This window comes from Eretmochelys imbricata, chromosome 10 (genome assembly GCF_965152235.1).
Source record: "Eretmochelys imbricata isolate rEreImb1 chromosome 10, rEreImb1.hap1, whole genome shotgun sequence".
Classification (NCBI taxonomy): Eukaryota; Metazoa; Chordata; order Testudines; family Cheloniidae; genus Eretmochelys; species Eretmochelys imbricata.
This window is the reverse complement of record NC_135581.1, coordinates 75,875,769-75,889,792: the sequence shown is the minus strand read 5'-3', so window position 1 is coordinate 75,889,792 and position 14,024 is coordinate 75,875,769. Positions and strand designations below refer to the sequence as shown.

The window sequence follows — 14,024 nt, the reverse complement described above, 5'->3', positions numbered from 1 at the left end:
TGGAAAGACAAAAAACCCTCTCAAAAACAATAAGTCAGCACTCAAAAATGTAACTATAATACCAGGGCTATCAAATGGGTTCCAGTCCTCAGTTGTTTCTGTTATCCTTATGTTGACATTGCTTTCAACAGTTTTCCTCATTACTTCACTGGCTCATATTTTAATGTAAATCTGGGAGAAAGATATCTCCAGGCGACTTGAAAACTCTGAGAAAATGAAATTTACTTTGCCAGCCTCCCAAGTGTCAAAGTTGTCAAGGGTTGCTCTAGACCCAAGGGGATATGAGCTCACAGAGTGTTTACATTGCTGCTTTTAATCTCTCTATATTTTTAAAAGGCCAGTTGTTCAATCTTCCCTTACTCTTTCTTTGCAGTGTGCCCCAGCGCTTGTGGCAAACGGGCTTGCACAGACCAAAATGAATGTTGCCATCCCGAGTGCTTGGGGAGCTGCACTGCGCCCGACAACAACACGGCTTGTGTGGCCTGCCGCAATTATTACTACGAAGGAATCTGCGTGCCCACCTGCCCACCAAACACCTACAAGTTTGAAGGCTGGCGCTGCGTAACTAGAGACTTCTGTTCCAAAGTCCCTGCTACAGAGATAAGTGACTATGAGAAGTTTGTGATCCACAATGACGAGTGCATGGCAGAATGTCCTTCTGGATTCATACGCAACGGGAGCCAAAGGTAAAGGGAATATGCAAGCTTGCATTATTATTCATATAATTCCCTGTGTGGTTTTAGAAAGATAATCCCCCAGTTCCATGGCATTAACTGTCTACGGGCCTGATCCCAGGTGGTGCTGAGAATCTTGGTCTCCCGCTGGGATCAGTGGAGATAGAGTGTGGTCAACACCATTAGGATGAGGCGTTTAAACTAGACAATAGCCCAGTGAAAATGGCAATAAGGTGGGTGGGATGGAGATGTTGAAGAGATGCCATTAATCAACGGAAAGGAGATTCTGCTCTTGGAGAGCATTGCCACACAGAGCAGATTGTAAAAGTAGTTTTGTTTCTCATGTTAACTGGTTGTTCACTGACATTCTGACTCTTCTGTGCACGTCTCTTATGTACAGTCACGTTCATTGCAGCCTTTAGGTCTCTGTGTTTTCTGGTTCACAGTGTTTTTCCTGGAAAATGCCAACACTACCTCAGTTCAGAGAACTAATACAGTAGCTGCCATGCTATTTTATGACTAGGGCCCTACCAAATTCAAGGTCCATTTTGGTCAATTTCATCGCCCCAGAATTTTAAATTAGTCAGTTTCACATTTTCAGATGTTTACATTTGCAGTTTCATGATGATGTAACCGTGGGGGTCCCAACCCAAAAGGGGATCATTGGGGTTGCAAAGCTGTTATTGCGGGTTGCAGCATTGCCACACTCATTTCTCTGCTGCCTCCAGAGCTGAGCTTCCTGCAGCTGGGGGAGATAGCCAAAGGTGGATCTGATTGCCCCCGCCCCCTCTTCCCAAAGCAGCTGTGCAGGGGAGGAGGAAGGTCCTGTCCCTCCCCAGCCCAGGCGGGATGAGCAGCTAGGAGCCCCTGGCTGGGGCACTCCCAGCAGCATGGGAGAGATGAGACACATCCCCACCTCCGGGAACCTGTGAGCTCGCCCCAAGAGTGACCATGCAGGGGAAGAGGAAATCCTGTCCCTCTCCAGCATGGCCAGGACTAGCAGCTGGATCTCAGTGCACGGTAGACACCCTAGCTGGGGCGCACCCAGCCCTACCCTGTCTCCTCCCCTCCAAGAGCTCGATTTCATAGGGGAGGTCTGATTTCACAGTCCTTGACATGTTTTTCATGGCTGTGAAATTTGGTATTTTTGACTGACTGTTGTGGGGAACTTTTTTTTTTACAGGAATATTACTCTGATTTTTGTTAGTCATATTCCTGGAATTTAAAGAACTTGGAGTGATAGATATGTTGTTGGTTTGCTCACTTTGCCAGTGGACAAGGCAACAATCTTAGTTGCCCACCCAATGGCACTAAGAACAGTTATTTCCTAGCAATTGCTAATATAGAGGAATTCTTAGTACTGCATTGAAAAATGTCTCCATATAAATGGTCTGTATCATAGTTTTACCTTTATTTGTGCAGGTTAGTTTTGTTCAAGGGGTTGAAATCTCCACTATTTGCTTTATAAAGCTAGAGAACGAGAGAGTATCGTCCAAACAAACATCTTCCTAGGAAAATTTCCAGTTCCCATTTAGATGCAAACAGTATTACTCTTTGCTAGCTTGAAGCCAGATGTTTACCTGAGAAACTGTTTTCCTGTTGTCTGGCCTGAGCTTCTAGTAGTGGCTGTTTAAAAACACTCTCATAAAACAGTATAGACACAGCTTATCTTATCATAGTTTTGTGTTCAGCTGCAAAGGCGGAAAGGCATAACTCAAGGCCAGTGAATGTTTTGTCCCCCAGTTTCCCAGAGCTGGTATTAACCAACAGTTGCAAATGAGGTGTTTCTAGCATTCTTTGTACCCTTAGTTGAATGCCTCTTGCATGTCTTCAGCTCTTAAGCACATTATTCTGTAGCATTTGAAATAGGAGCTCATGACTAAGAAATGAAAGCTCCTTTCTTCCATTACATCAGTGCACATGTTTCTCCAAGCTGAAGAAGAAAGTGGGTTCAGTTACCCTTTAGTTAACGAATAACAAATCCATGTTTACCAGTGTGCTGTCAATGGCCTTCCTTTTCAGAGCTGGGGTTGAGCTGTAGATCACGAAAGCTTATGCTCTAATAAATTTGTTAGTCTCTAAGGTGCCACAAGTATCCTCTTCTTTTTCCCTTTGCTTGTCGTCTGTTCTCCCCCCCCCCCCAAAAAAAAACCAAAACAAAACAACAAAGGTATAATGTGAATATAAGTTAAAAATCACCAGTACAAGTGCAAGATGGAAAAGTGGTGAAATAAAACAAAGGAATGATGGTTATATTTTATCTGGAAGGAAGAACAAACCCATAGTGTCACAGTGGCCATGGGACTTGTAAAATTAACACTACGCAACAGTTTAGGACGGGAAGTGACTAGGAATAGCATATTCTATGCAACTGATGGAGTGATGAGATTGAGGTTTCTGTTTTGTGCTCAGTTGCACCTTACAGCAGTTTTTCCAGTCCTTTGATACCACCTTTAAAATTCAAATTGTGACACCGTTTTATTAGGACAATAACCTCATTAGGAGATTTCTCTAATAACCGTTTTCCCTAGGGCCCTTATATATGAGGGTCATGTCTGCTCATAGAACCCATGGAGTCCTGGGTGCATGAGATATTTGCTTTTCTGCTGGGCCTCTTCTGAAAAATGGCAACTTTCCTCCCAGTTTGAGAGATTTGTGTTTTGTTAGGTTGCAGATAGAGAAGTTCTTGCTTTCCAAACAATGCAGCAGCAGCAGTCTGTTGTGGATTGAGAACCATGTGTTTTTGTTTATTTCTGGTCTCCCTTCCTTCTCAACAGTATGTTCTGCAGCCCCTGCGAAGGGCCTTGCCCAAAAATCTGTGAGGAAGAGAAAACAAAGACCATTGATTCTGTCACATCAGCACAGATGTTGCAGGGATGCACCGTCCTCAAGGGGAATCTGCTTATTAACATCCGCCGTGGGAGTAAGTGACGTTCCTCCTGAGTGGAGTCTTCGATGAGGGTCCTTTAACTTTTGATTTGCTCTTCGAGTGTATCAATACCCACAAAAAAAAAAAAAACCTTAAGCAGGGTCTTCAAGAGGATTGTTTGCTTTTTAATGGCGCTCCTGCTGCGTTAAGGATTTCTGCTGGAATCCTCAACATGGCAGCGTTCTCTGGCATGTCTGTAGACCAGGTATTTAGCCAGTGGCAAAGCTCTCCTCGTGCATGAGATAATGAAAACCCCTGTTTAAGTTCTAACACTGCTCTGCCCAACACTCATTATTACTGTGTTGGTCATATCTGGTACATGTCCTAACGTAAATTAACTCTGGATACGATTTGTCAAAGCAGTGATTCATCAGCTGGGAAAATTCCAACGGATGCTGAGCTTTAAAAACCATTGTAAACTTGGTGGTTTGAAATATACCTCCCTATGCATTCAAAGGAGTGTGTGGGGTGGAGTGCCTTGAATTTTTGTGCCTGTGCTAGATAGATTGAATTGCCTATGAATACCAGGGTTGCTCCTAATAACCAAGGGGGTTGGAAACAGTTGTATGTGAATTGTTTTAATTATGTGTTTCACATGTTTAAGTAGAATCTTAACTTTTGCAGGGAGATGGTCTGAAGAACTTTTATTTAAGTTAACCCATTCAGCTCACCCACTCTCTAAAGTAATTGATTTTATTCCTGTGACGCAAGCTGTGTCTAGTTTAATGCTTAGATATTATCTCAAAGAATTGAAGAGTATTCCTAATCTAAACCCTCCCAAGTTATTTCAGGTGATTAACTGGCCACATGATATCCAGGCTGTACTGCTGTGCACACAGAGCTTAATTAAACGTTAGTGTCCTGCACAAAGAGCAAATACCCGGCTTCCACGGTCCTTGCCCATTTTGGAGAGTGCCTCCTACACAACTACCCTTGTAACTATTATACAAGCTGCAGAAAACCTGACTCTGAGTCAGCCTAATTCCATGAAGATGCTATGGCTTTACCTTCATTCCTTCAGCATTCCAGGAGCAGTGGCTGCTTAAATGATGTAGTTATATCTACTCTATTTTTTAAATTGCCAGTGACAGTCCCATGCTTTGGAGATTAATGTCCTTGCTGTTAGTTGAGAATAATACTAGATCTCTGTGGGGCTTCTCGTAACCTCCAGTCTGATGCCATGCTCTTCAGTGGATCATTTCAGCCTGATCTAATGAATGAGCTTTACCTCTGTCACCGAGAGTAACAGCAGTTGCAGTTTCACAGATGCCTAAATTTACAACTGCACATGAGTCTCTTCAGTCTTGCCAAAAGGTTGGCTGTTGAAAGCTCTGAATTTGGCATTGGCACTCGTGTGGAATATTCATGCGAAGGAAAGCATATCAGTGAGAACGTTCCAGATGGAGTTGTGATAGTGCCTTGTTTTGTGCTCCACCTGTCTGCCTGCATAGGTAAATAATGCTACGTGCTGGTCTCCAGCAAGATGAATCTTGATTTTGTTTGCAAAAGCAGTGAATGTAATAAATACTTATTCTGATATGCTAACCATGCATTGAACAAAATGCTGAGATAAACATGTATGAACTATAATTTCCTTTTCTTTCATGTAGACAATATTGCTTCTGAGCTGGAGAATTTTATGGGTCTGATAGAAACAGTAACTGGGTATGTGAAGATCCGCCATTCCCATGCACTAGTCTCCCTCTCTTTCTTGAAGAATCTGCGATATATTTTGGGAGAGGAACAGTTGGACGGGTAAGTGTTCAAATACAATGAACTAATATTTGTAGAGGCAGCTTTGCTTTAGCAGAAAGCCATGGAAAATAAGTCTTACCATGAATATTTTGTTACCATTTATTTAGTCTTCACCTCCACTAATATGCAGTATTTGTCTCCTACTGAACAACCATTGTACAATCATTCATTTGATCCTCTTGCAAGCAAGTAGTGGGATGAAGTATTTAAAGATATATTTATGCTATCTGCTTTCTCTTGTAGAGAGATTTTTTAGGGAGATGTACGTTTGTAAGCATCATTTTCTGTTATATTAGACATATTCTGTTTTTTGATGCTCAAGTGCATTCAGAAATGAACATCTTCAGAAGTCATTGCTCTTTTGGCATTGCAGTTTATTAGTGCTGTATCCTTAAGAGAGGTCTATGGAATGTCAGTTGGAAGAAGATAACAGGTCACTAACTGCAAGATAAGGGAGTGCGGCTGAAACTAGCTTGTGTAGCAGGAAACTGCTCATAAGTGAGCTAGCCTCAAAATACTCACATGAAACTAATTCTCCTTATCTAGAGCCAGAGAAACAAAATATGAGCCTATAAAGTAATCATGAGCCACTGAAATGTTTGCTGATAAACATTGTGGATTTTTCATAATTCTGTTAATAATATTAATTCTGTAATATTCTGTGTAATATGCTTTTAATAGCACATCCTGCAATTACTATCTGAAACACCACCTACACCATCCTCACCCCTGAAGGTAGGTGTTGAAAGAGCAGAGGTAGGTTTAGCTCCTGCAAAACTTTAGTTTGAGATGCTTAGGTGGGATGATGTTCCTCTGGGAAATTGCTGCACTCCCTTTCTCTCCCCAAATTAAGTAACTTACCAAGTTCAGAACAACACTCTGGAGAAGAAATTGAGCCTTCCTCGCTAATGAGAGATCCAGTAAAATAAGGATTTTGGAAAATCATTTAGGAGAAGGTGGTGGGAAGGTCATGGGAAAGGTGGTGTGTCTCTGATTTATCTGCCCTGACAGGATAAAGTTACAGCATAAGGGATTCTTCACAACCTCCCTCTCTTTCTCAGGCTACTTTTTGGTCAGTCTTAAATTCTTAAAATTCCACCATCTGACAGAGCAAGTTAAAGGGCAGCTCTTCATTCTACACTTGAAAAGCACGCTGTCTTTTTCAGTAAGAACATTTGGCTCTTTGGAAAAACATGTTTCTAATTGCAAATCCAAGAGGCTTGTCACTTTGCCTAGAACAAGGCTCTTTCAGATACTTACGATGTGGCATACTCAAGCAGATACTCCAATTATAAATTTGTTTTTGCTTTCTTTTAGTAAGCAAGTTCAGGAGTAATTGTGTTTATGGAATCTCGTATGTCAGCAAGCATAACTGATAGGAAAGAAGCATCAGTGCTATGATTCAGGTTTTATTAATTCTCTCTGCCTGATTCCACAATGGAAAAACAAACAGTGCAACTTAGAGGAGAGGAAAATAGGGGTGCATGTGGGAAGCAAAACTGATCCACACTAAGGAATTAGTGCAATTGCATGCTGCTTGGGTCAGGAACGGTCTTCCTCTGTTTACAAAGTACTTACACATTTGGGGCCCTGTCGCAATCTGAAAGATAATTGTTCAGAAATATTCAGCTTAAGGCAGACAACCCTGCATGAAAATTTCAGCCCAAACAGCTATTTGGGCAATGTTAAAAGAAATGGAAAATAGGGTCTTAAAATGGGAATTGTTAGACTGCCCTAACTATAGCAGTCGCTGCCAGCACTGCATATAATACATACAAAAAATTATATTGAAAGAACATTAAGGTTGCAAAGTGAAGCCCTTTTATTGTTTCCTCGCTTTCATGGTTGCCTGTGCAACCTTAATTTGGCCCCCTTGTGCTGAGGTAAGATGCATTATGATACATTCTTTAATTATGTGACCACAGACTCTTTTTTTCCCCCCTCCCTCATTCTGTGTGTGTGCTGAGGAAAAAAGGGCAGCTGTTCAAATTTTGATCCTTGTCATTCAATTTGTAAACCCTGACTTTTCCCCTCATCATCATACAGAGCTTGCAATTATTCATTTCCTCATAGTTTTTTCTCTAAGGGTACCTGTCACCCTAGTATCCGAGGGCCTCATAAACAGTGAATTTCCCTTTTGCTGCACAATATGAGCTTTATTATTCACCTATAACAAATGGGGAAACTGAAACAGACTTGCCTGAGAGAACATAGTGAATCTGTAGCAGAGCCAGGATTCGATCTCCGAAGTTAGAAGATGAGGAATGCACAGTTAGTGGCCACCTGTCAAAATTTATGGTGTCAATCACATAGGAAGCCTCTGACTGAGACAGGGTTAGAACCAAGTTCTCCATTATGGCATTCATGTGCCTTAATCACCAGATCATCCTTTTGTCCTCTGCCACTTTCACTGCACACCTTCCAGAGCGGGTCCTGTGGGACGGTGCTCCCTGCCTCCCTCTCACCCCCAAGCCCTCTGGACTTGTTATCGGGCTCCTGCCCCATACACCTCCTTGACCGCCCCAGTCATGCAAACTAACTCATCTGAATGCCATCCAGCTGGTCCACCTCTGAACCATGCCCAGGAAACATCTGTATGCGCTCATGCTTCACACCATCCACTTCCTCATCCTTGTGACCTGCCCCGACACCAGGTAGCTGGACCTGTTGCCACCTCAGGAGGGCAAGGAATCCTGGTAGGACAGTCTATAATCCACTCTGGTCCCCCAGTCTTTTGGGTATATTAGTTGGCAGTTCCTTCATGGAGCCAGGAGCACAGGGATGTACCTGGCACAGTTCACAAACTCCCCCAACATCTGTCGTCTTTGCAGCTAGAGGGAGACCCTGGTACACATCTAGGTAGAGTGCATCAGGTTACAATCCCTCTTCCAGAACCTCTTACTGAGATTCTGGCTGCAGTTTTCTCTGCACTTCCTGGTATTGGTACCCCCTTCCCATGGCTGCACAAAGTTGCAGGACCTCCCCTTCAACGTCCTTCTGGAGCTGGCCAGGATGGCCCTCCATCACACCAGAAGGAGGAAGTTGGATTGGGGGGAGAGGCTACTCTGCAAAAGCAGGGACTTATTTCTATTCCTTGTCCAGTCACACCTCCTAGCAGAGTTCTTCTGAGTCCACTGACTCTTTAGATGCCTTTGAGGAACAGTGGGTGCTGCTGGGGGTTCTCTGTTCAGTGTCCCCATCTGATCACCTGATTTTCACCTTGTGGCCTGGGTTCACTAGCCCCTCCCTCTTGGTGAAGGGGAAGGCTGTTAGCTATGGGTGGGTTTTCACCTGCTGTCTCCTGGCACTACATTAGGTACACACCTTCCAGCTTCTGCCACAAATGAAGAAAAAGTCCTACAAATGGTTTCGCATGCGACACTGCCCTGATTCATTCCCTTAGCACTGTCGCTCCTGTGCACTGAATGAGACAGGGTCCTATGGACAAAATTGTATGTGACCATGTCATTAAAGACTGTGTCATACGACTTATGTCCAAGGGACTGAATTAAGGTTACACAGGCAACTGAAATTATTTCCTTACTTTTCAGAGTTTGGCTTTCCAACTTAAGTAAGATTATTTGATCATAGTTTTTTGTACGTCATTTCAAAGGTAAAAATAAATTCTATGGGCAGCTGTAACAGCTCCCCCATCCTGCCTCATTAATAGAGTTTGAACCCTGAACCTTCAGTTTGAGCTACAGGACTAACTACATAAATTGGCACAGGTTATCTCAGCGGAGAGCCCTGTGCTGAGTTCAGGGGGAACCTGGTCCCTGGGGTTTTTGTTGGGAGCCCAGCCTGGTGCACTTCCAGTGTCGTTTATCTTTCTCCTGTGGGGATGAGGAAGTGAGCAGTGCAATCTCCTTTTGTTGACTCTGGCCTTTTTTCTCCTAAAGCTGCAATCAAGGGTGCCAGTTGCAATGGTGGCTTGTAGACTCCTGTCAACTTAGAAATGGACACTAAGACCCTCCCAGTTCATTTTTCTTAGACTGCTGAACAGCCATTAGGTAACTTTCAATCAGTGCCAGGTTAGCTGAACTGGCAACGGTCATCTAGAGGTGAAAGTTGCATTTACCACTTAATGTTATATTAAACTTCAAAATGAAACCACCTGGCCCATTGCACTGCATCAAAATACATTCATGCCATGGAAGAAGGGGTATTTCTAGACGTTACTACTATTTATAGGTCAGTGGTAAAGCTGTGGCACAGAAAAAAAAATATGGCTCCTATAGGGGTTGTTTCTCCTCTTTGTTTTAGTTTAAAGAGACATTATGAAGAAACTGATGCGTTCTCAGAGACTTCTACCAATAAGTGACCCTTCAAAAGGGAGGTAGAGAATGGGGCATGACAGGTTGAATTTACATATGGGCTCAAGTGCCCCATTGATTCCCCTGCTAGTTAGAGGAGAGCAAAACACCCCAAAGACGGCCATGGGTAAAGTCGTGTCATGGCACAGTACATCCAAACCCACACTTTAAATTAAACACAATAAAGCACTATCTCTAGTTTCTTCCTGTATGAATTTCCCAACAGAGACTCAGTTCTTGGTAGAGCTGCTTCTAGCCCATCTACAGTGTACGGATTTATAGCCGTGCTGCATAATGAAGGGCCTGTTGGTGCTTTGATTATAAACCCCATTTTTCTGTTTGAAAGTCCCATCAGGCAGATACTGTAGAAATAAAGGAGAAGGTACCAGAATTGTTGTTATATTGGTTATTTGCTGATTTCTAAAGTTTTGTTATGCTGTGGCTTGTTGGGGGAAATATTCTAAAATAATGGGAGAGTTTGATTTAAATTTGAATGGCTTGTAAACCAGTTTAAAAATGTCCGTCTTCTGATGGTGCCTTTTATACGCCATTCCCTAATTTGTTTGCTTGTTTGTTTCGCAATATTTCTATTGCGGTGGTGCCTAAAACCCCTGATCAGGGATCTGGGCCCGAGTGGGCAGGCACTGTATGGACGCAGAGACACACACCCTCCGTGCTCGCACGCGCTCGCTCTCTCGTGTCACATTAAAAGACAGTCCTCGCTTCAAAATGCTCCCAAGTCTTTTTTTAAAAAGCAAACCAAAAATTTTTTAAGGATTATTCCGCTCTCCTGCTAATGTTTATAAGCAACTTTTCCCTCAAGGGATAAAGTGATTGGCCCGCTCTGTGGGGGCAGCTGTGACGCTGACGAGATACAGTGTGAACCTCCTCCCATCCCTTGTTCCCTTCTCTCCCTTATTGGCTGTGATTAGTGGACTAAAGAGCTTTTTGCCCATCCTAGCCCTGGTAGTTGGAGAACCTTCTTCTCTGGGCCTCCCCGGGGGGCTTCTCTGCTGGTCAGATTCTGTTGCCTGGTCTTCCCTCTGCAGTCAACTCCCAGACTGCTGGCTTGAGCCTGCTGCTCACACTCACTGCACTGGCCCTTAGTCTGCCAGTCCCTGTTCCTATTCCGTAGAGGTCACTTCCCTTTCCTGGTCATTCTGAATTGCACATTGCCCTCTCTTAGCAATAGGCTGACCTGGATTCTTGCCTCTCCCAGAATGAACTGTGGCTCTATCCTTTCCTTTCAGATCATCCTAAAAAGGAAGGCGGGGGATGCCCAGTAATGATCAGCAGAATTACTGCTGCATTTTTTTTTACAGGGACCATTATAAATTTCAGTGCAGATGTATGTAGCACTGTGAAAGTCCCAGGAGCTACATAAATATGTAAAATGTGATGTGTTTTAAAAACTCAGCCAGTAGTTGCCCAGTTATCAGTGTGTCCTGTGATTTAAAGTTGCACATCAGCTGTGTGATGACACTACCATGTGGGTGCTGCAGGGGATATGAACATCTGTTCACGTTCTTTTAGTCCTGCCATAAAAACTGGGCCTTGAAGGTCCACAGGCAGCTTCTGCTCATTGGTTTAGACTGTCCTCCTTCAGGCCCCAACCTCTTCTCTTTCGGTTAGTTTCTATCTCAATAGCTGATTGGCAGAAGTTTGTTTTCCTGTTGAGATTCTTTTATTCTTTCCATGCTATCTTCCTTGGCATCCTGACGTTTTCTTTCCCCCCTCCACAGCTGTAAAGGCCAAAGTCTGATATAATCGTTACTTATAACTTGTATCTCCAGAACCCTGAGTGTGCTTTTTGCCCTCTTCAGCATCTTTTCCATTTCTGCAATGGTTTACCTATCCTGTGACTGGACTTGTATACAATATTCCAAATGTGGTTTCCCTGCTGCCTCAGATGGTGCCAGAATAGCTTCTACTAATTTATACTTGCAGTGTATATATAAACCCGTAGAACTCGTTTGCCTTAAACTGCTACTCAGACTTGTGCAAATGGTTTTAACATACTCGTTTTAACAGTTAGTCCCAACTGTTTCTTGACCTCTTTGCAGTAATCTAAAGTACGAATGAGAATGATTGACTTTGTCCAGTCACTTGATTGTCTTGAAAATTTAGTCAAGTCTCTGGTATTTTAAACACAAAGTGATAGGAGGTTTTCAATTAAACCTCTTGTATTAAAACCTGTTGTAATAACCTTGAAGGTGCTTTATTGTACTAGCTGCATCTAATTTGAGTCCTGCTTTAGGTCTGTCTTAAAAAAACAACCTCATCTGCCATTATTTATTCACATGACTATTGATAATGCATGTTTCATCTCATTAAAGAGGTTCAGGAAGTTGCAAGCATAGTTTTTGCTCATTGACTGCAAAGAGAATAGTGTCTGAACCATCCACAGGCTCTCAGTACACATGGTGAACTCCAAGTGCAGTTTTGCGTAATGCTTGGAAAAGATGTTCTCTTGGCAAAATATATTTAGTATGACTTGAAGATGGAGCATATGGGTGAGTTAAACTGTATTAGTCAACAGAAAGCAGTTGTACTCACTTTGCTCAACCCAAAGCAGTGTCAGGTGTATTTGGTTTGTTTGAAATAAAGTACTAGGTATTTGGGGACACTTGGAAGTAGGAGGAGCAGGCTGTTCTCGTTTTTATATAGCACTGTAAGAGCACTCAGCACTTGGCACTAAGAAGAAAACACAAGAGAGAACTGCAATCCTGTCCCAAAGAGCTTGCAGCCCCATTAACAAACGATTCCATTGTCATGGATGATTCATTGGGTATTCTGAGGTGTCATTGTTGTGTAACATGGGAGGAAACAATACTGAAGGAAAACTATAAATGATGGTGTTGATTTGCTATCAAACCCATGGTTAGTCTGTTACTATCCTGCAGAAACTCATAATTGATGTTGCATAATGTGTTTGAGAAAAAATAAATTTTGACTCCATTGATAGGGACACACCCGTGCAAAACAAACAGGGCTTGCACAAAACACAAGGGTGTAGTGTATTTATATTCGGGGTTTACATCAGTGTAGTTAACATGGGTGCAAATTTCCCTAATATTACAATAATCATTTAGATATGCCCTTAATTCCCTCTCCAGTCCTTTCCTTTCATAGAATCATAGAATAGAATATCAGGGTTGGAAGGGACCTCAGGAGGTCATCTAGTCCAACCCCCTGCTTAAAGCAGGACCAATCTCCAACTAAATCATCCCAGCCAGGGCTTGGTCAAGCCTGACCTTAAAAATATCTCAGGAAGGAGATTCCACCACCTCCCTAGGTAACGCATTCCAGTGTTTCACCACCCTCCTAGTGAAAAAGTTTTTCCTAATATCCAACCTAAAGCTCCCCTACTGCAACTTGAGACCACTACTCCTTGTTCTGTCATCAGCTACCATTGAGAACAGTCTAGATCCATCCTCTTTGGAACCCCCTTTCAGGTAGTTGAAAGCAGCTATCAAATCCCCCCTCATTCTTCTCTGCTGCAGACTAAACAATCCCAGTTCCCTCAGCCTCACCTCATAAGTCATGTGTTCCAGTCCCCTAATCATTTTTGTTGCCCTCCGCTGGACTCTTGCCAATTTTTCCACATCCTTCTTGTAGTGTGGGGCCCAAAACTGGACACAGTACTCCAGATGAGGCCTCACCAATGTCGAATAGAGGGGAACGATCACTTCCCCCGATCTGCTGGCAGTGCCCCTATGCGTACATCCCAAAATGCCATTGGCCTTCTTGGCAAAAAGGGCACACTGTTGACTCATATCCAGCTTCTCGTCCACTGTAACCCCTAGGTCCTTTTCTGCAGAACTGCTGCCGAGCCGTTCGGTCCCTAGTCTGTAGCGGTGCATGGGATTCTTCCGTCCTTAGTGCAGGACTCTGCACTTGACTTTGTTGAACCTCATCAGATTTCTTTTGGCCCAATCCTCTAATTTGTCTAGGTCCCTCTGTATCCTATCCCTACCCTTCAGCATATCTACCTCTCCTCCCAGTTTAGTGTCATCTGCAGACTTGCTGAGGGTGCAATCCACGCCATTCTCCAGATCATTTATGAAGATATTGAACAAAGCCGGCCTGAGGACTGACCCTTGGGGCACTCCACTTGACACCGGCCGCCAACTAGACATGGAGCCATTGATCACTACCCGTTGAGCCCGACGATCTAGCCAACTTTCCATCCACCTTATAGTCCATTCATCCAGCCCATACTTCTTTAACTTGCTGGCAAGAATACTGTGGGAGACTGTGTCAAAAGCTTTCCCAACCTCAAAATGAAAATGGTTCTGCAGGCTCTTTTCTGCCATGGATACTTGAAGTTCCCATCTTGCCATTTCAGCCTGG

The 14,024-nt window shown here is 43.3% G+C and overlaps 1 protein-coding gene across 3 annotated transcripts in view; it reads left to right on the top strand.

Annotated features, from left to right (window-relative positions):
• IGF1R (insulin like growth factor 1 receptor) overlaps nt 1–14,024 on the top strand; it is a 298,422-nt gene that overhangs the window by 210,381 nt on the left and 74,017 nt on the right. For all 3 annotated transcript variants that reach the window (XM_077829229.1, XM_077829228.1, XM_077829227.1), the window contains exons 3-5: nt 374–686; nt 3,452–3,597; nt 5,214–5,358. In XM_077829229.1, coding sequence (XP_077685355.1) covers nt 374–686; nt 3,452–3,597; nt 5,214–5,358 — 604 coding nt within the window. The remainder of the gene's footprint in view (nt 1–373; nt 687–3,451; nt 3,598–5,213; nt 5,359–14,024) is intronic.